The sequence below is a fragment of the Pectinophora gossypiella genome, chromosome 9 (genome assembly GCF_024362695.1).
Source record: "Pectinophora gossypiella chromosome 9, ilPecGoss1.1, whole genome shotgun sequence".
Taxonomy (NCBI): Eukaryota; Metazoa; Arthropoda; class Insecta; order Lepidoptera; family Gelechiidae; genus Pectinophora; species Pectinophora gossypiella.
This window is the reverse complement of record NC_065412.1, coordinates 9,519,194-9,540,571: the sequence shown is the minus strand read 5'-3', so window position 1 is coordinate 9,540,571 and position 21,378 is coordinate 9,519,194. Positions and strand designations below refer to the sequence as shown.

Below are 21,378 nucleotides of genomic sequence, written 5' to 3'. Positions count from 1 at the left end.
TCTTGCACGGTGTTACACATACACAGTTGCCCACATTTGATATTTTAAATAGTTGCATTAAAATAAAAATGTGGGCAAAGTTGGCTAAAATTCCAGATATTCTTGCCTGTTAACAAAATCGAACGAATATTGAAGTATGTAAATGTAATAGTAAAAGCTAACTTATACATAATCTTGAGTTTTTGCTATTGAAAGAAAACTTAAGTCTTCATAGAAAAATCTAACTTTAAATTCGAAATATTTCTGTATTAACTGCTCCTATTAGCATTTGAAAGATGGTATGGTTTCTGTTGAGTGATCGACCTAAAACACGAGTAAAATGTTACATTTTCAGTACATTATCGTTAGCGGGTACTACGAGTCAGCTTTTTTGATGAATATAATAATAAGAACAAAGGTGGGACAAGTGACAAGGACCATTTAATTACACAATTTACAACCCGAATTTCATAATCTGACGCAAATGCAAATACTGACGTAATGAAAATAAAAGGTGATATTTTGAATTATGTTATGGCAACACTGAATATAACGACGTTCTTGCGAGAGTGCGTGCGACATGACGCGCCGGTGATTTTTTATAGTTTTGACGTAATTTTTCTGTGCATAAAAAGAAAATAAGGTGAGAAGCTTTCAATTTATGTGGATATATTGTGTATTTTGTGTGTAAACAACTGAATAACCTGTATATTGCTTGTAGGTTTCACAATGGCCGATCAAGTTGACTCAATGTCAGATGCCGAGCTTCGGACCAAATTGGCCGAGCATGGCTTTCCTGTGATGCCGATAACAGCGTCCACGAGAAAGTTGTTGGTGAAAAAGCTTAAACTTGTGTTGGACAACAAGAGCAAACCGCGAAACAGTGTTGACAGCAAAGCAGAAAACAGACGTTCACTCGCCCGGTATTCGAGTGGTGAGGAGTCAGATTTAGATACAAATAATGCTAAAGAGAAACGCAATCGTCGCGCCACTACCGGCGGCGCTATGTTGCCGCCGGCAAGCAGCAAAACGCGCCGCACACCGCTCAAAAAAGACTCCCCTGCAAAACGTGATTCTGACAAGGGATCCGAGTCGGAGGAGGAGACAAAATCACCCGTTCGCACTCACGAAGAGGTGGAAACGGTGACTACACGTCGAGTGACACGTACATACGCTGCTAATGATCAAGATGACTATGAAACAGGCTCTGACAGTGATGTAGATGCTGACAAGAAGAGTTCACCTCCACCAAGAAGCATTTCTCGGTCTAGTGATTACATATCCAGTACTTTACCTGCAACTGACGCGTCCACTAGTCCTCCCAGGAGTTCTATTTTCTCAAGGCCTTCCCTTGGTACAACTAGCTACCCATCATCCATATCTTCTTCTGATCACCTTAATTCTATACGCTCACGACTTGGACTAACATCAACATTGGGAGACAGACCATCTGTGAGTAACTATACTTCTAAGTTTGCTGCTAGTACTTACCAGCCATCAACATCAACAGTGGACGAGATTGAATCTCCTTACCTGAGCAACTTCACAAGACGTCTCTCTGCACTAAAAGCAGATCCAAAACCAGCTACTTACCTAGATCGTTCTGACACGAACAACGGTAGCACTGGCTTGCCTCGCAGGTCATACATAAGTGGAGTATCCAGATCTGACGTAGTGGATTACAAAACAGCAAATGACAGGAAATTCTTGAAAAATAATGTGGTATCACTTGCCCTGGTTGGTCTAGTTATTCTTTTTTTTTTTTGTCTATTTTTCATGTATATAGTTAAGAAAAATGATATCACATCAGTGGTGGATGATCAAAACAGTCTCATACCTATATGCCAGTTGAACATTCCTGGAAATAGACCTGGAATCAACTGTGTACCCAAGGAACAGGTCACTTATGCTAAAGATCTGCTAAAAGTAATACATCCAGAATTAACATCGAGAGCAGCAGCTTTTAAATGTGGTAAGCCTGGTATTGTACCATACTTGACTGAAAGGGAAATAATAGATATTGCAAGTGCTAGGGCTGATACCGTAGACGTCAGCCAGTGTCGCACAGACTTAAATAATCTGGAAGTGCTTTTGGTAAACAACCCAAGATGGGGCCTGAGTGTTGTTGAATTGAAAAGTTTATATTCAAAGGATGTTGATTTTGCACTATTGACTTCAACTGATGTGGTTGTTCAAAAACGTAACAAAGGTAGTGTCGCCATAACCTTGTCTGACCCATCAACTCCTTTTACTTGTCTCATTATAAACACTTTATATTCAGCTGGATCTACAGCAGTTGTCATTGGCCTCCTCTCTGTCTTGATTTTGGCTGCACAAAGATTTTATGCATACTATGTTGACTACAAGAAAAAGAAAAGTGAAGAGATCTACTCCATGGTTGAACAGATCATTGATGTAATCTCCCAGGAAACTGAGGACAGTGGTGAACCCTACATATCAGTAGATCATGTGAGAGACACTTTGATTTCCCCACAAAACAGAGAGAAAATGGCTTCAGTTTGGGATGCTGCTGTCAAGTTCATCCAAAGAAATGAGAGCAGAGTAAGGATGGAGGTGCAGTCTGTTGATGGAGAAGATTGCAGGGTTTGGAGATGGATTTCAGCGCACAGCAGCCCAAAACGTAGTGCTGCTTGGCAGGGACAAGCTTTTGAAACCCAGGAAGGATCTGTTAACAACTTGACTGTTTCCCCTACCCCTTGCTTGAAAATCCGTCACATGTTCGATAAAAATGACTCTAATCCGAACCTTCGCACTGTAATTCAGGATGCAATTTTGGAAAAATGTGGTGACAGGTGCAACATCTTGCATATTGACATTGAGCGTAATTCTTGCTGTGTCTATGTGAAATGTGCGACACAGGCGGACGCTGGTGTCGTGTACCGCAGCTTACACGGCTGGTGGTATGAAGGGCACCTTATTACCGTGAAGTACCTACGCTTGGAACGTTACATGCAAAGGTTTCCCAATTCACCCACTGTGGGCCCCTTTTTGAAACCATCTCACCAGCGACGCTCCTGGGATGAGTAACTTATGGTGCTACACATCTGCACTGTTTCTGTTCTGTCCTAATTCTTAACATTGTTTCAAACATGGGTACAACATGCTTGTGGATTTATTTATTGCCAAGTTAACACTGATGCATGTAAACATTGACTTATTTTGGTCATATTATATTAATTAATGTTATTTGTTAGTCATTTGTGGTTACTAAAATAAGAAACTTTAATTTTAGGAGTAAACTGTCTTCTTGTCCAAGGATAGATTCTGTTTTATTTATAAATAGTGAAATAGTAATGGTAAAATATTAATACAGTAACAGGTGTTATTTCAACAGAATCTATCTATCCTTTTTGCCTTTATATTCATAATAAGAGTTTTGCATAATAGTTTTCAAACTAACCTGATGTGGACATAAAATTCTTATCTCTTCTTTGGAGCTGTTATTTTATAAAAAAGTGGTCTTATCATATTGTTACACCTCAAAAAGTTTGTTAGATAAATTAAACAATTTTAATATCAAGCAAAGCTATGTGTTCCAATTTTGCATTTGTCAATTAAGATGGTTATGCATTTTGTTAACTTAGATTTTCATGAACAATATAATTATAATATGATTCATATTGGACATGGGCATATAAAATGTGTTAATGTGTATCTTTAGGACTTGCTTTTTTACATTGGATTAATTAAACTTGCACATTTTGACATGCTTTTGTAAATATTTGACATCACAAATAGTCTCGAATTCAATAAGTCATTAATGGCTACTGAACACATGATAGATTTTTGAAACAAATTGTTTTAACTGTAGCTATAAGTAGGGTAGGTTTCGTTTGTAGGTTATATCCCATTCATACATATGTTTGCTTTAGTTATTTTCATATATTTTGGCACAACTTATTTGATACAATATAAGTGTGTTTTTAATTTCATAAGATTGACATTGACGTTAATTATAGTACCTACTAACTGTTCTTAATTTCTAGCATTATTTTTATGGATTGATTTTCTTTTATAATAAATTGGTATAAGAAATGTGTTGACTCTTTTATTTTTATCCCATTTTACCTAATGTAAAACCTAACTACTACTGATTTTACTAATATACCTCTGACTACCCCAATTGGGATATAGTCGTGAGCTTATGTTACTAATATAGTAAAGATTACCACGTGACAGATTTAGAAGAAAACACTTTTTTTTCATTTTTGTGCCCAAACGTGCGATCGGTCGACTGACCATAAGCAGTTTTGATGGTTTGGTTTTATTAACATGCAGGACAGGCCCCCTCATTAGAAGGCTGCCTTCATTAAGGTGCTACTGTATGTTATCCCATATGTCCCAGAAGAAAACACTATTCACGTAAAATAAAGTTTATTCCTGTAATAATATAATTTGTTAATACAGACGACATAAAATAATGTATTTAATTATAGGTAACTCAGTTATTTCCACTTAAACATAATCTAAATGAGAAATGTACAGTGATGACCGTTAGTGGACCTGAAGAGTGGAGTTCCAAAAGCTGATTTCTAAAGTTGCTTTGTGGCTTTGCTATGAATGACAAGGTATATGTAGGGTTGAACCACATCTGTCAGCACCTCATACGCACGCCATCGCTTCGTCGTTTCAGTCAAGTGCATAGGAAAGAGCGATGATGAGCTGACAGATGTGGATTGACCCTTATATTGCTCATCCTTTAGTAGTTTACCCTATTTCTATAATCTTGTATTATACCAGCGGGCTTAGCACCGTAAGCACGATACTCTTTCTCGCCGCGACAGAGATCATCAGTCTCTTTCTGTGCAGTACTGTGAGAGAGTGACAGGTGACGTACGGTGCTAAGCCCGCAGGGTAGTATTAAGTGTTTAGTAGTTGACCAGGTCGTTAAGGGCCTGGTAGCAACGCCACTTGTCGGGCAGGTAGAAGGGCTCGAACACATGCGGGAAGGGAGCGTCCCAGCCCGCGACACGGGCCACCGGCGCCTCCAGGTGCAGGAAGCATTCCTCCTGAGAATGGAACATACTCCTTTATTCTGTGTGACAATAAATGTCCATTTTGGGAGGACTAGGGATTCATGTTGGGGCTGTTTCATATCGTCTTAATGACATTATTTTCTGTCGACTCACAGATGTTATTAGAGATATAGGTAAAGTGGGGTGGATATAATCTTTCAGTGGATTTGTATAAATCAGTAGTAGTAGTAAGTTGGTGTGCTAGAAATCTGTATTACTTACATCATTTACCAGCTTCATTTCACGGAAGCCATAGATGGCACTAGGAGTATTGTTTTTACATTGACTTTTTGATTCGACTCTCGAGGATTTCCAGCCAAATTAAATTATAAAATATATTTTTTTGTACCTGCGAATTTTTTATACAGTACGCAAACGATATGTCATACCTGTATGGTGGCAGCGATTTCAGCTCCAAATCCTGAAGTAAGCGGTGCCTCATGTGCCACTAGACAGCGGCCTGTTTTTTTCACCGACTAAAAAGGAAAGTGCACAATTTGTTTATGTAAAGTGTTTGTTATTAATTTAAATATTATAAACTGCAACTTCCTCAGCTAATTATGAACCGCTACTGTAATGAGCTAACGTTGTAGGGGGTATATAAATATTATAATTGTCATATCCACAATTTTCACGTAGAATTTTATTTATTCTTAAGATAATGATGGTTTGATGGTTCGACCGCTGTTTTCTATATTCTAAAATTGTATAGATACTGGACATCTTTCCCAATAAAAATATTTTATTTTTGTGGTTCTCGTGAAATAGTTATATTCCAGTCCATTATATTTATAATTAGGGGCACTACTTTAGAGTTTTCGTGAAACGAATGATAGTTAACCACATTATAGAGTAAAAAAACTATATAAGATTGATTGAAGGGTGCTCACATTGCAAACAGTGTCCTCGTCCCAGGGCAGTATGGACTGCAGGTCGATGACGTCACAGCGCACGCCCAGCTGGTCCGCCGCCATCTGCGCCACTTCCAGCAGCACATGCACCTGCGTGCCCCAGCCTACCAGGGTGGCTGCATCTCCTGTACGTAACATTTATTTTAAATATTATCAATTCAAAATACATTTACTAAACATTATAATTTCCAAAACTTAAAATAAAAAATAATAATTAGGTACTACATCTGGTAATATTTATAAATTAACAAAAGAAAAAGGAGTGTCAGTGGCCAGCATTTGTATTAACTATCAAAATGGTCATAATGATGCGACACATCGTATGTAGAAAACATTTATTTCAATCATGTAAACTTATATGGTTAGCGAAATCTAGTTACTCCAAAGGAAAATAGAGTAACAACCACATAACAATACACTATACTACGGTCCCTACCTATAGGTACTACAAAAATAAAACGCCGGTGGTGAGCGTTGGTACTCAATCTAAAATGTATGGAAGGGACATGAACATGCAATTACCTTCTCTGAGCACTTGTGCCTTTCCTAATGGGAGTGTGTAGTCTTCCACGGGCACCTCTTCGGCAGCTGAGCGGTACAGTATCTTTGGCTCGAGAAACACGCACGGGTCACGCTCACGGATACATGACAACAACAGGCCTTTTGCTGTGATCGGCCCACGAGGGACTACTACCTAAAATTGTAGAGTAAGAGCCTGTTCACACTAGCGATTTTTCAGCGATTTCACGGCGAGGCGAGATCGCCGCGTGCACACCGAGAACTTGCCGTCACGGGCTTTCTTCATTCACAAAATGGACTTCGACGAGGAGATACTTCTAGCTGTCTTACTTAGAAGACGATTAAAATGTGGGTAGTTTGCTACTAAAAATAATCGCGCCGAAATTGCGGCGTGCTCGCCGCGTGTACGCCGCGATCTCGCCTCACCGTGAAATCGCTGAAAAATCGCTAGTGTGAACAGTCATTTGGTGGACTTTTTATTTAAAAAAGTATTTTTTAGAATTTCCATCAGTTTATTGTCAGTTTATTGTATTGTGCTTTCTCAAACATGGTGGGACTAATAATAATAAATGCCAAAATGGTTACAGCTCAGCAAAGGCCCCAGCTTGGATTTGTATGCGGTTTGAAAAAAGATGGCTTTCTCATTTATATACAAAAATCAATAACCCAATAATCCGCGCCCCGCGCCGCCTTTGCCCACTTTAGTAGTGTTATTTAAAATTATCTTTTGCGCTCTTATCTATTGTGAGGATTAAAGTGTTCTATCTATCTATCAAACTCACCCTCAAGCCAGGCACATGGGCAAAGAAAGCCTCTGGGCTCTGCGAGTGGTAGAGGCCGCCGTGGCCGACCGCGCTGCATGGAGTCCGGATGGTGAGGCCGCCGCAGTCAAACTGGCCTCCGGAGCGGTACCGCGCTTTGGCCGCTTCATTTACTATCTGGAGATATAGGATGGATGGTATTAATAAATGATGAAAATAAGCCTATATAATTAGGTAGCTAACTGCATTAAAATGATCAAGAAACAATCACATTTTACTATTTATTTACAAACATGTCTTAGATTGATGTTGAATACCTTCTAATAACCACTCTGCTTATTAATGATGTCATGTTTTTGTATTTATTTTAATATTTCATGAAAAGTATCTCATTTGATTAATAATAGGCCCCAATTAACCCAAAGTCCATCAACTCACCAAGTTTCTCTATAAGACTGGGAGTAAAGATGAAGATTCTGATACAATGATATTCTGTACACATTCTGTTTAGTGATATTGTGGGGAAAGAAATAACCTGGTCAAAAGCAGGAAAGATGTAGTCAGCAAACTGTATCTCAGCTATGGCAGTCGCTCCAGCAGTGGCCAGCCCGATGCCAAAGCCTGCAATGCCCTGCTCGCAGAGAGGCGTGTTGAACACTCTGTCCTTGCCATACTTCTCCTGGAATATAGATAAGATTGTGTGCGAATTACATTGACCAGCTTCTTCCACAAAGATGGAAGTCAAATGATATAGTACAAAACTGTACAAATATTGGCAACAATGTCAGAATATCTCAATATGAAGGATATCTTTGCCTAAGGGATAGGTACGTTGGCATGATGCAAGAGTGTGTTCACAGCCTCATAAAATTTTATAAAAATGACAATATCAAAATACATTGGTTCACTTTTTATTTTATATTTTTTTCATGTTTGTTTTGGTATCATTATAAGGACAACTTACTTGTAATCCAAGTGCACACCTGAAGACTCCTCCAAAAGCTACATCTTCACCAAATAACAGTGCCGTTGGATCATTCTTGAGTGTGAGGTCCATTGCATTATTGATGGCTTGCATCATGTTCATCTTTGTTGTCTCGCCTGCAAGCATACAATATAAAGGTAAAAAGTGAAAGTGAATTTAACTTTTTATAGATTTGCCTCAGATAATACTAATTGACCGGATAATCGGAAGATCCAGGCTAAGGCAATAAAGCCAAGGTTGATTCTAATTATTCGAACTCAAAAATATATCTTAAGTACCATCATAATATATCTTACCATCATGTAATTTAAGTAGATAAAACCTAGGTATTTATTTAAGCTAACACAAATGATCTAAGTAAAAATAAGTAATTTACAAAACAATTTTATTGTGGTTATACTACTACTTCATTGTTGTTATACGAGTAACTATCCTCATTATTTTACTTTCTAAAACAAGCATAGTTTGTAATTCAATCAATAGAACGTTAGAAATAGAATATTCAACAAAAAAGTTAACAAAGTTAACCTTTAAATTGTAAGTAATTACTTACCATCAACGGGTTTATCATCGTCGGGGAAGTAAGTAAAGTGGGAAGACAGTCTCTTCGTGCAATTGGTAACATTTTTCACTAATTTTATGAATAAACCACTGTTTTTCGTCACTAAACTCGTCATTTTTACATAAGGTCCGTAAACCCCCGCGATCCGATGAGGAATGAATAACTTGAATTGAATAACACATCTTATCTGCAAGTGTAATTAGCTGCGGTTTGATTACGACTTAACTGATAAAGAATGACGAAAATAAATATAAAACTTTCGGTTTGTCGTCAGTTGTCATGTCCACACGTCACCAACTTCATTCTTTTTTGTCTTGTTATTGTCAATGTCAATTTGGCGCGTTTTGTTTTTCAATATTTTTCAGATGATTTCAGCTGAAAGTTCTGAAAAAAATATTTGTTTTCGTATAGGTAGGTACCTACACCTCTGCCTACCCCCTCAAGGATACAGGCGTGTTATGTTTGTGTTTATTTGTGTTGTCACCATTTTAAAATACATCTAAAATATAATATTTGTGTCGGTCTAACTGACGACTATAAAACAATAGTGTGTCGGTCGCCTAACTTTTTTAAACAAATGAAGGAGAGAGAAATAATAAAGAAGGTAAGGTACTTACTTCTGACTACCCCAGTAGGGATTATATTATGTATAGTAGCAGTGACCTTATATTTTTTTCTTTTTTTATCCTTCCTACCTATTTTTTGCTTACGTTTGATAGGTACATTTACTTAATATACTTACCTACTTAGGAAAGTATTTACTTCTTTAGGTAATTGCTATTAAATTACTTATCTTATTTTTTGCGCAAATGTCGTTCCTTCCAAAGTACCTACCTACTAAGTCATCTTGTTCTTTGACAATCTCGAATCAAATTCAAGACGAGTGGCAGACCACACATAAAGGCTGTATAGAATAACACGGACCTCAGAGGCTGTTTAATTAGTAAGTACTTAGTACCTACTGTACTTAAGTAGTTCAAAAATAAACCCTTATTATTTCAAGTTCATACATCATACCTACATAAGAAACAAAAAGACAAAACTTAGAAGTTCGATTCCACTTGACGTGCTCAGAGTGATAAATAGGCAGCGTGGGATATTTCCAGACGTTATTTTCGTCTCAAACTAGGTACGAAAACAAAAAAGTGGGAGACAAACAAACATGATTAATGTAAATTAATCCCTACAGTTGAAGAAAAAGAGTTGAAACCCTTGCGGTTACAACACCTGCTCCTGGTTTTACGGGTAGATTGCACAAATAAGCAGAAACCTGTATTGTGGGAGTGGGTACCAGTATTTTAATGTTTTATTTATTTAATTTGGTTTTGAAATATGTTTCGATAGTTATAAATATACGAGCAAAAAACTATAATGTCCGTTCTGTTGATAATATTTAGGTAATATTATTGCGTGGTACGTGTGGCTTTTAGTAAGTAGGTATATTGTATAAATAAAATAAGTACATACCACTAACCAGGTCCCTACGTTACCAAAACAATCGAATATAACACCCCTAAACCCCGCCTCCCCCCTACTCACCAGAAACTCCCAACCCCCCCCCACTCCCAAAGATAAGATAAATAATATATATTTAGCACAAAGTACAGTAAATAGCTTTTACACTAAGCCAAGTCACCAACCCACCCTTCCCTCGCGCATCCGCACAAGTACCAGCCCCCTAGCAGCACACTAAACAGACCTACTACACTGATGGGCTTCCTTCATACAAAAGACATCAACGAGATCATTTTGTTGTATAATAATATTTACAATTTTAAATACTTAGCCGATTTAACTTGCACTTTCATCTAAGTTGGAGACTTCATTCAATAAAAAAAATATTATTGAAATAAGTACGAGTAGTAGTTTTAGAGAGATGAGTGGTCAAACGTACTTACATTACTGGTACTTACACGTCTTTTAAAGCCCACATTGACTAATATTTATACGAATAAGTATTGTGCAATTTTGACAAAATGACATACACTTTGTTTTTTTTTGCGTCCACTTGCAATCGGTCCGATGACAATAAGCAGGTCTGTTCCTTCATTTTATAAGTCGGGTGGGTGGGTGGTTAGTAGCCCATGAGCCATGTCAGGGGCCTTTGGCGGCTCAATAGTAACCCTGACACCAGGGTTGCTGGGGTTGGTAATCCACCTCAAAATAAATATAAGAACTTAATGTTAATAAAGGATATAGGTAGGTTATTATGTTGTAAGTAAATATAGATTGATCATTCGAGCGGTCAGATATGGCGTCGGGTCTATCTGGTCTGTTTTCTCAGATTATGTCCTGGAGAAATGATTAATCATAGAATTTGTTCAGTTGGTTGTGATCTCGGGAAGGATACCTTATTTATTATAGGTTAGTAACCTGTCACAACCTGTCGCCATAAAAATATTGTTGCTGCAACTAGTCTATTTGATAAAGAGTGTGAATTGCGTTTGGCTGTTATAATTGAACATACAAACATAAGATCACGCCTATATCCCGTGGGGATAGGCAGAGACCACGAAATTCCATTTATTACGATCCTGACACATCGCTTCTTCCACTCTTGTCAAATACTTCATGGATGCGCCTTCTTGTGCGGCCTTTTTTAAAACGTCCAGATCTGATCGCGGCTATAATTAAATACCTATAAGTAAGTAACTACTGGCAAAGTACTTAGTTTCGAAATAACAAATTTCATTGTTAGAATCGACTTCACCTTTATCCAATTTAAAAATAAAAATAAATAATAATCACTTGGTGTTGCCAGGTACCCATTTAAAGCTGAGCAATTCGGAATAAAGCTTGTTTTTTTGTTTTTAACTTAAGGTAGGCGTAAAACGGCGGTTGATTAAGGTTTCAAAAGGTATTAGAGGCGTTTTCCGAATCCGGATAAATATGATAAGTTTCGCAATTTTCTTCGTTTCTACCTCATTTCTATCCAATTTAAAAATAAATAATAACCACTCAGTGTTGCCCAAACATTGCCCACTTAAAGCTGAGCAAATCGAAATAAAGCATGTATTTTGTTGAAGCATTGTTACCCAACGTTTCGTGAAGAAGCCCGTCCAATTAGTGGAGTCGTATTGCCTGTCCGTCTGTCTGTCACAATCTCCAGCTGTGAATAGGGACTCGGTTTATATAAACTGCATTAAGTAGGTATCTATTTTAATTCTGTTTGAAAAAGTAATTCTTGTTTCCCCACTACCCAATCGATAGGGCCCGTTGCGTCGCGGAGATCGGGCAGTGTAAAAAGTACCAGGGGCCACAGAAGCAATTCATGTAAAAAAGCAATATTGCTATTTGACATTTGTTTGCATTGCGCACTTACTTTTATATGCGAAAATGTCAAATTGCAATATTACTTTCTTAGATGAATTGCTTCGATGTGGCCATTTTAACCCCCCAGTGATGTGCTGTTCCCGGTAATGTTCCCAGAGTGGGAATGTTCCTGTTGGTAAATCTCTTTAATAGTAAAGACACTGGCTGTTTACTGTTTTCAATTTGTTTCAAGAGGCTAGGGCTGGTATTAATAAACTAATCTCAGCTTTGAGACTGCTCTCAAGATCATGTTAATGTGACAGTTCTTATATAAAAACAGGGACTTGAGCATGGTCTTAAGGGCAGTCTCAGCTGAGATTAGTTTATTAATACCACCCTAGGTAATGAAGCTCTTTTTACATAACTTTTGCGTCGTTGTGTTCGGGGTCACGATTTCGCCACATTTATTCCCACACCAGACGCATCGGTCCCGATGGATCTGGCCCGCCCCCAATTAGGTACTTCGTAGTTAGGTTTAAGGGACTTAAATATAACTGGCGCGGGGAGGCCGTTATAATGATAGTGTAATACCATGTTATGTCACTACGTATTATGTTAGGAGATAAAAAGAAAAACGAGAAAACCGTACTAAGATGGGGCTTTTAGGTTTGGAAGTTTGAGTCGTAAAGAGCCGTAAAGTTGTAAATTATTTCGAAAAGTGACAGCTATTAAAATGTATGGAACGGACATGAGGGGACATATCAATCCTATATTATTATGTTTTTTATTACTGTCATTGTCGATTTGCGTAATCGTTTGCGACTTGGCTAACGCCACTGTACCTAATTTTATACAGGCGCTAAGTAACAGAAGTTTATTTTAAGTGCGTGGTTCAATGTATGTATGGATATGTATTAGAACGCATTTGGTAGTTAAAAGTGCATTGAATTTCACCATGGGCGACACTATTGTAGCATGCTCCCGTATGCTTTATGCGCCGGAGTCATCGGCCGTGCAACCGTGCGCCCGCGCTCTCGTGATCGAAAGTAAAAGTGGCCGCTGTAGGTACTCCCGAGCGAGTGACACAGATTGTATTAGAGCGGTTGGTTAGCTACGAAGTGATACTTAGATGTAGATATGTCATTGTATACTGTTGTAAACTGAGTTGTCTCGTCGGGTCATACTTAAACGGCAGTGACATTCGATGATGAAGCCTCAGTCAATTCATAACGACTGTAACTATCACAGATCGGACACTTCATACAAAAATTCTGCCTAACGCGTAAGTACGAGCGAGATAGAGAGTCCGCGTACGCTCCCTTACTCCTTAACAGCTTACGGCCATTTAGGGTAAAGTGAAACCCTGCGGGGGTGAGGTAAATCTGGGCAGGCACCGATACGAATTGGTGCGGGGTGGAGAGTGTCCGTTCTATACGTAGTATTATTCTTTATTCTATGGTACTATTTAACATTTACTTATCTGCTGCTTTGTCATAATTAGTCCATCATGTTGGAGAGGACGTTCCCGCTTGTATTTACGTTCCTAACCTGTCATAAATGTCACGATTCATCAAGTATGGTTGTCCTGAGGTGACTCATGGCACTACTCACCACGACAGGTTTTACGGGCGGGAGCGCGGTGTCTGACTATCTATCTGTCAATTCGTAAACAAGAATTAATTATTACATTAGGCGCCACTAACGACCTCCATGGTCTACTGCGTTAGTTCCCATTGGGATTCGAACACCCGATCGTGAGCCTAACGCATTTTTGTCAGAATGTTGAAACTGTATATTAATTACAAATGTCTTCATTTTATTTTTAAACGAGATAATAGATTTAATAATAATCTTATTCAGACAAAAATCTATTTATATATTGATATATATCTATATTTATTTATTTAATAATTACAACTATAAGTTACCATACAGGTATATGCCTAAGGCGGTAACTTAGACACACAAGTTAATATAAACTTAAATTATTACTTCAATATTTACAGTATTGTACCTATATACCTAGTTACTAAACTTATCAAATATCTTACCTATTATCATATAAAATTTTAATTACTTATAGCCTCTGCGAACTTCGCCAATGAACAATTGAACAGGTCTATTTCCTTGGCAACCTCATTTAATATATTTAGAGCGGTGGTAACGGGATCTTGCCTCATTATATTAGTGCGACTCTTGGGTATATATAAAATTTGATTCCGCGGACTATGCCTCAACCGTAGATTTGGGACCTGCAGCCCGATAGCTTGTAGGATCGCAGGGTTATGCAGGACCCTTCGAAATACTTACCTTAAAAATATACGTAGTTAATGCTACTTTCCTTCTAACCTCCAGCTTGTAATATCCTCCCATCCCAAGTAAGAAAAGGGAACCGCTCTAAATACATGAAAAATACTCAAGAAAACTCAAAAAAATGACATGTTCGCTAAGCATTTTCTTATGATTGTGAGCGTTATTTGAATTTCGTTATATAAAGCAAAGCGTTTTCATAAAATAAAATATTATATTTCTAATTTTATAGGTCTAAATAAGTAAGAAGGAAAAGCTGCACAGCGCCATCTATACTGTTTTTGAGGAACGTAGCATAGAAAGTGCCTAATACTATTTTGAGATCAATATTTGTTTTAGGACACAGTTCATAAAGAAAAATGTTTAAGATGATAAAATAAACTTACCTACAAAAACACCTACAAAAATAACCTACAAAAAAAACTTATTTGCTTTTCTGCTGGGCGGATAAAGAAAATCATGTCATCCCGGGTTTGTTGTTAAACTCGATTGAAATAACTGTAACATGATGAGCTATCTAAAATGGTTCATTTATTATCGCCTATCTTCAAACCTTGGTCATAGAATGAAGAATAATACTTACTACGTATAGAACCCCAGTTTCCATCTACTCCTACTGGGCGCTCCTACTGATGATGCTTTTTTTTTCTTTTGGAATAAGTACAATTATAAGCTTAATAATGTAATTTACTGAAATCAAAATTTTACAAATTCATCGAAGCATTTCCAAAAAAGTACCTTGGTACTTTTTTAATGTCTTGACATTAATATCGTCATGTAAGAGACATTTGTGTATTCATAATCAATGTATCGGTGACGAGATCCTCTCGACGTCGTGCTGTCGGAACATCTTAATGCCGATAAATTTTCTCGAAAAGGTAACAGCCGTGTAGCCTTTTCGAGAAAATTCAGCAATTTTATTATAGTAACATTTTTGACTTCCTTGTTTAGGACTGAATTCCAGCTTCAGCTACATTGTTAGTTCTGTGCCTTTCACTTTTATTGTTATATACCTAAACAAGTATGAACTAAATAACGACAATTTATTTGGCTAAGTTGTTATTATCCGTTGGGAACAGGCGCTGCATGCTGAGATACAGGTTTCACCTAGTTTGGCTGCAGAGGCTTATACCTTACCTATTGTAAATATGATATTAGCCTATGAAACATTGTATTGCACTGTACTGTACATTACATGAACAAATAAAAAAAAATCTAATTTCAGACTCTGCACAACCTGGTATTGTCTGTAAGGAAAACTAATTAATATTCAGTGTTACGACATCAAAGATGAGATTTGGCAGGATATTTCTCATTGCCTCTAATATTTCAGCCCGGTTTGTCCTTCTATACAAACGATCGTAAATGGGCCAAGGACGTCCCGTAAATCCGGTGATCCCGGGTTAAATTTGAAAAATTTACAATACGGAATAAAGAAATGATAATATGATAATAACGGATATTTGGAAAATAATAAACTGGAGTCTTCTTCCTCTATCCTGTGGATTACCAACCCCATCAACCTTGGTGTCAGGGTTATTACTGAGCCGCCATAGGCCCCTGATATAACTCATGTAACGACTACGTACGTACATCAGTAAGTACTAACCGCGACCAACGGCTTAACGTGCCTTCCGAAGCACGGATCATCTTACTTTTGGACAATCAGGTGATCATCCTGTGATGTCCTAACCAAACTAGGGATCACAAAGTGATTTTTGTGATTTGTCCCCACCGGGATTCGAACCCGAGAGCTCCGGATCGTAAGCACAACGCTCAACCACTAGACCGCGGAGGTCGTTATAAACTGGAATGGGAGTTAGATAAACATAGAATGCACTCGGGGGTCTAAGTAAACCACATTGAGCATTTCATCATAAAAAGCAATATTGTTGTTTTAAGTTTACGCGGTTATTATCATAATTAAAGCACATAATAACGGGTTCTTACCGCGTTGCGGGTTTTTAATATCGGGAGTCTCATATCCCCATTTAAACGCGGTAAGAACCCGTTATTATGTGCTTTAAAGCAATATTGTTGTTAATAATTATTTTGTTGTTGTAGTTGTAGAACATTAGGACTCCTCGCCGCACCGGGTGAGAGCCTTCAGCGCTCCCCATTTGTCCGGCCAAGTAGTTAATGCCATCTGCGGCAAAAGTACAATAAGTCGCGTCAAAAAAAAAAAACTCCTCGCACCAATGAGGGACATTCCAGGCTATGTTCCTCAAAGACAATATAGATGGCGCTGTACAGATTTTCCTTCGTTTAACCTTCTAATTTCATGGATAATAGACATATGCATCTTTTATCTTTGTTTTTGTGTATAAATGATAACCCTTTTTAATCTTTTTATTACACTCAGATATAATTACATCTTCTACCCATTATTATTCTGATCAAAATAAAGGGAAGCGAATATAGCAACAATGAGGAGCTCGGTGGCGCAGCGGTAAACGCGCTCGGTCTGCGATTGCTGAAGTTAAGCAACTTTCGCAAAGGCCGGTCATAGGATGGGTGACCACAAAAAAAGTTTTCATCTCGAGCTCCTCCGTGCTTCGGAAGGCACGTGAAGCCGTTGGTCCCGGATGCATTAGCAGTCGTTAATAACCATCAATCCTCACTGGGCCCGCGTGATGGTTTAAGGCCCGATCTCCCTATCCATCCATAGGGAAGGCCCGTGCCCCAGCAGTGGGGACGTTAATAGGCTGATGATGATGAGTATAGCAACATAATTCTATACCTCATATGATCCAAATATCAAGTAACAATTATACATGCTTCTGCCATTACATTGTATTTTGGAATAATTATGAAACCGAGTAATGAGAAAATAGGTAATTATCACATTAAAGCTGTACAACGCCATCTATATTGTTTTTGGTGAACGTAGCTTGGAACTGGAAAGTCCTTCATTCGTATCGAGCGCCGACGTTACCGCCTCTAGTTAAATGGTAAAAAAACTTTAGTCTTAAATAGCCGTACGCCGCTAAGGAGTAAAGGGCAGAGCGTGAACTGTCACGCGGTAAGATTAAAATTTTTGTATGCAGCGTCGGAGGTGTTAAAAAAATCAAAAAATATTTTTTCAAAATCGGCTTACATAGTCAGCGCTTTTTGAACGTCAAAAATTCAATTACTTACATATTATGTAACTAGCTGTAAAACTACTACCACATCGGAATATGTAACGCTGAGGGAAAGACGTGGCCAGAAAACCTCCCAGCACAGTGTGCCACACCGCTCATTTATCATAATCATACTCATCATCATCATCATCATCAGCCGTATGACGCCCACTGCTGGGCATAGGCCTCCCCCAAGGATCTCCACGACGATCGGTCCTGCGCTGCCCGCATCCAGCGGCTTCCCGCGACCTTCACCAGATCGTCGGTCCACCTTGTAGCGGGCCTACCCACTGAGCGTCGTCCGACACGTGGTCGCCATTCCAGAACCTTTCCGCCCCATCGGCCATCGGTTCTCCTCGCTATGTGTCCTGCCCACTGCCACTTCAGCTTTGCAATTCTTCGAGCTATGTCGGTGACTTTAGTTCTCCTGCGGATCTCCTCATTTCTGATTCGATCGAGCAGGGAAATACCGAGCATAGCTCTCTCCATTGCCCGCTGAGCGACACCGAGCCTCCTCACGAGACCCATAGTAAGCGGCCACGTCTCACTGCCGTAGGTCATCACTGGCAACACGCACTGGTCAAAGACTTTCGTCTTGAGACACTGAGGTATTTTGGACGAGAAGATATTCCGCAGCTTCCCGAACGCTGCCCATCCGAGTTGGATCCGACGAGAGATCTCTTTCTCGAAGTTGGACTTACCTAACTGGATTATTTGTCCTAGGTAAATGTACTGGTCTACAACTTCGAGTGTAACGTTCCCAACCTGAACTGGAGTGGGTGCGACATGGTCGTTGGACATAATTTTTGTCTTTGCCATGTTCATGCTAAGACCCACTCGTTGGGATGCGTTACTGAGATGCTCGAGCATGGTGTTCAGGTCTTCCAGGGTCTCAGCCATTAGGACTATATCATCGGCAAATCGAAGGTGCGTCAGGTACTCGCCGTTGATGTTGATGCCAAATCCTTTCCAGTCCAGAAGCTTAAAAATCATACTAGTACTTTTTAACCTCATTTTGCTGAAAACTAGCGAATGCAGGATAATTTGTTTATTTATTTATTTATTTATTTATTTATTGCAAAGCCACAGGTTATTATAAAAGGTGTTACATAATTAATAAAGTACAAGTGACACCCTGCAAGGGCACAGCAATTTAAAGTGTAGAGAGGCTACTAGATACAATAAAAAATAAATGATATTAGTGTTCTATTCTATGTTAGTAAATTATTTATATAGTGTTAATATGTTAGTTAGTACTTATTATCTATAATATATATATTTTTCTCTACAATTAATCAACAATAGGAACTTTACATATTTTCTTTATCATTAAAAAATTCTGAAATCGTATAATAACACTTATTTTCTAGGAATTGTTTTAATTTTTTGATAAATAAAGAAGGATTTTTTATATTTTTTATGTATTTCGGTAGATGATTATATATTTTGATCACCATATGATGGGGGCTTGTCGCTACCAACTTCATCTTGGTAAAAGGTTTTATTATTTTATTTTCATTCCGGTTATTTCTTTTACTATCATTCTCCATAAACGAATATAGTTCGGGGTGTTTATTTATGAATTTACTACATTCTAATATATAAATACATGTAAGGGTCAATATTTTATGTTTTCTAAAATGCGCCCTACACGACTCTGTTTGTTTAATATTAGTTATTATTCTCACAATTTTTTTCTGGACAATAAAAATATCATCTACCTCACAGCAATTTCCCCAAACAATAATTCCATATGCGAGACGCGAGTATGCATACGCATAGTAGGCTGTCAAGGCCGTATTGAAGTCTGTTGCTCGTTTTAGCTGCAGGAGAGCATAAGTTACAGATGATAGTTTCTTTTTTAGGGATTGCAGGTGGGGTTTCCAGGTCAAGTTAGTATCTAGCTCGATCCCTAACAGGGTAGCACTTTCAACCAATTCAAGATTTGTATTTTTATACGTGTAGGATGGCAGTTGTAACGGTGTCTTTTGTGCAGGCTTAAATTGGATGATTTTTGTTTTTTTGAGATTGAGTTCTAAGTTGTTCTCTTCTAACCAGGACTGAATTTGATTTAGGGTAGACGTTTACGCTTTGAGTACTTAGTTTCTAGTATAATTCTGATACCCAAGGAACAATAATGCTACTTAGGGATAATGTGAGAATTTTTATTATTAATTTAAGAGGTTTTGGTGCGCCCTGGGGCGCTATGAGTGGGGCGATGGAGTTGTGGGGCGCTAGGCAGTGGGGCAAGCATTTTGCATATGGCGGTACCGTGTCACAGCACTAGACACGCTTTTGCAATAACCACCTACCGGTCACGGTTTGAACGCCAATTCTCATTCCGTTACTTTATTAATCTTCTATATATCGAGATACCACTCAATCAGCAATTCATCTAGAAAATCCACATTGCCATTTGACATTATCTTGGCAATGCGCACTTACTTTTATATGCGTAAATGTCAAATTGCAAAATAGATTTTTAGATAAATTGCTTCAATGCGGTCTTTTTAGACACTCTGTAATCCCGTAGTCCCCATGACCTATGGATACGAAGCCACGTTACGAAGTCTCTTAATACGAAGTCCTTAGATCGAGAACTTTTATGGTAACAGGGGATCAGCATATCGCCCATAACAGTTGTCAGTTGTCCGTCGTCAGTTGTGAAAAGGATACAATCCCTCTGTCGAATTTTACGACATGCCCGGGAAGACAGATAGCTGAATGAGTACTACTTGTGTTTTTATTCGCTCTCAGACCAGGATTGTAACTCACCATCGTCATTAATTTAAGGACCACGCTTTTGTTGGTGTAGCATTCTCCATGCTGCTTTTTTTAGGGATAAATAGGGCAGTAGTTTTCCTCTTGCGTTCCGCCCCGCAATACTGTGTCTGAAGCGAGTGGGATGGCGCCCAGAGTAGTCTATTTCAAAGCCTGACTAGGACTCCTGTCCTCGGCCTGTGAATAATACTGTCAGTTACTGTTGCCCTATTAGGTTCCAGGATAGTAACTAGTAACATCCAATTAAATGTAAGCAATTAAATTAGTACCTGCAAACAGAATGTGAATTGGCCAGAGAGTTGAGGTGATTGTACTGATATCTATCTGTCTGTAAGTGATGTTGTTATCTTGTCTTACTGGGTTAGGTAGACCTTTTATTTTCTGAAAGTGTTCCAGATAACTTAATATTACTTAATAGAAACAGGCGTAACTGCGGAAAACTATTATATGCTAGTATTATTATGTAGCTAAATATAATAGTATTAGAGATGAATTTTGAACATACTCTCTCATTCTAAATAATTGATAGAATGAGAGAGTATGTTTAGGTACTATGAAGAGGAAGTGGAAGAGCCCGAATAATGAGAAATATTATACTATTTGTGAAAGAAGGGGTCCAGACTTTAATCTCGAAGGTTTTTCCTAACATGAAATACCGCAAGATCGATAACGCTGCATCGAAAGGTCTTTACATCGAAAATGCAGTGAATGTGTACTATGTTATATTATATCGAATGTTGCAATCCCTTTCAAGAACTTCTTCTTCTATCGTGTGGGTTGTGAGGTGGATTACCAACCCCATCAACCCTGGTGTCAGGGTTACTTTTGAGCCGCTAAAGACCTCTGACATGGCTCATGTAACGACTACTAATTTGCATCGGTAAGTAGTAACCGGGACCAACGGCTATGAGTGTTTTATATTATAACTCAGAGGTCAGTCATACTGTGTCACCACAGTACAGAATACTGTGTTAGTGATAACACCTTGTATATTGTTTTCTTACTCTTAATTCAATAGAGAAGTAAGTTTCTCATAAGTTTGAAGTAAAATCCCTGTTTTAAGTAACACACTATTTTACTATAATAATAATAATATAACGTTTATTTCAGACTAACACAAATATGTATAACAGTCCATAGATTATTAGTAGGTTAATAAC

At 38.2% G+C, this 21,378-nt stretch overlaps 2 protein-coding genes across 2 annotated transcripts; one reads left to right on the top strand and one right to left on the bottom strand.

Annotated features, from left to right (window-relative positions):
• The first annotated feature begins 489 nt into the window (after nucleotides 1-489).
• Nucleotides 490-4,035, top strand: LOC126369465 (inner nuclear membrane protein Man1-like). Its single transcript, XM_050013874.1, has 2 exons — nucleotides 490-622; nucleotides 701-4,035. The coding sequence occupies exon 2, from the start codon at nucleotides 709-711 to the stop codon at nucleotides 3,025-3,027; it is 2,319 nt and encodes a 772-aa protein (XP_049869831.1). The 5' UTR covers nucleotides 490-622; nucleotides 701-708; the 3' UTR covers nucleotides 3,028-4,035.
• A 322-nt stretch (nucleotides 4,036-4,357) lies between these two features.
• LOC126369478 (2-oxoisovalerate dehydrogenase subunit beta, mitochondrial) lies at nucleotides 4,358-9,049 on the bottom strand. Its single transcript, XM_050013900.1, has 8 exons — nucleotides 8,745-9,049; nucleotides 8,171-8,307; nucleotides 7,742-7,885; nucleotides 7,228-7,383; nucleotides 6,449-6,620; nucleotides 5,906-6,051; nucleotides 5,405-5,491; nucleotides 4,358-5,009 (listed from the first exon to the last, which is right to left on the bottom strand). The coding sequence occupies exons 1-8, from the start codon at nucleotides 8,866-8,868 to the stop codon at nucleotides 4,869-4,871; spliced, it is 1,107 nt and encodes a 368-aa protein (XP_049869857.1). The 5' UTR covers nucleotides 8,869-9,049; the 3' UTR covers nucleotides 4,358-4,868.
• Nucleotides 9,050-21,378: the final 12,329 nt, after the last annotated feature.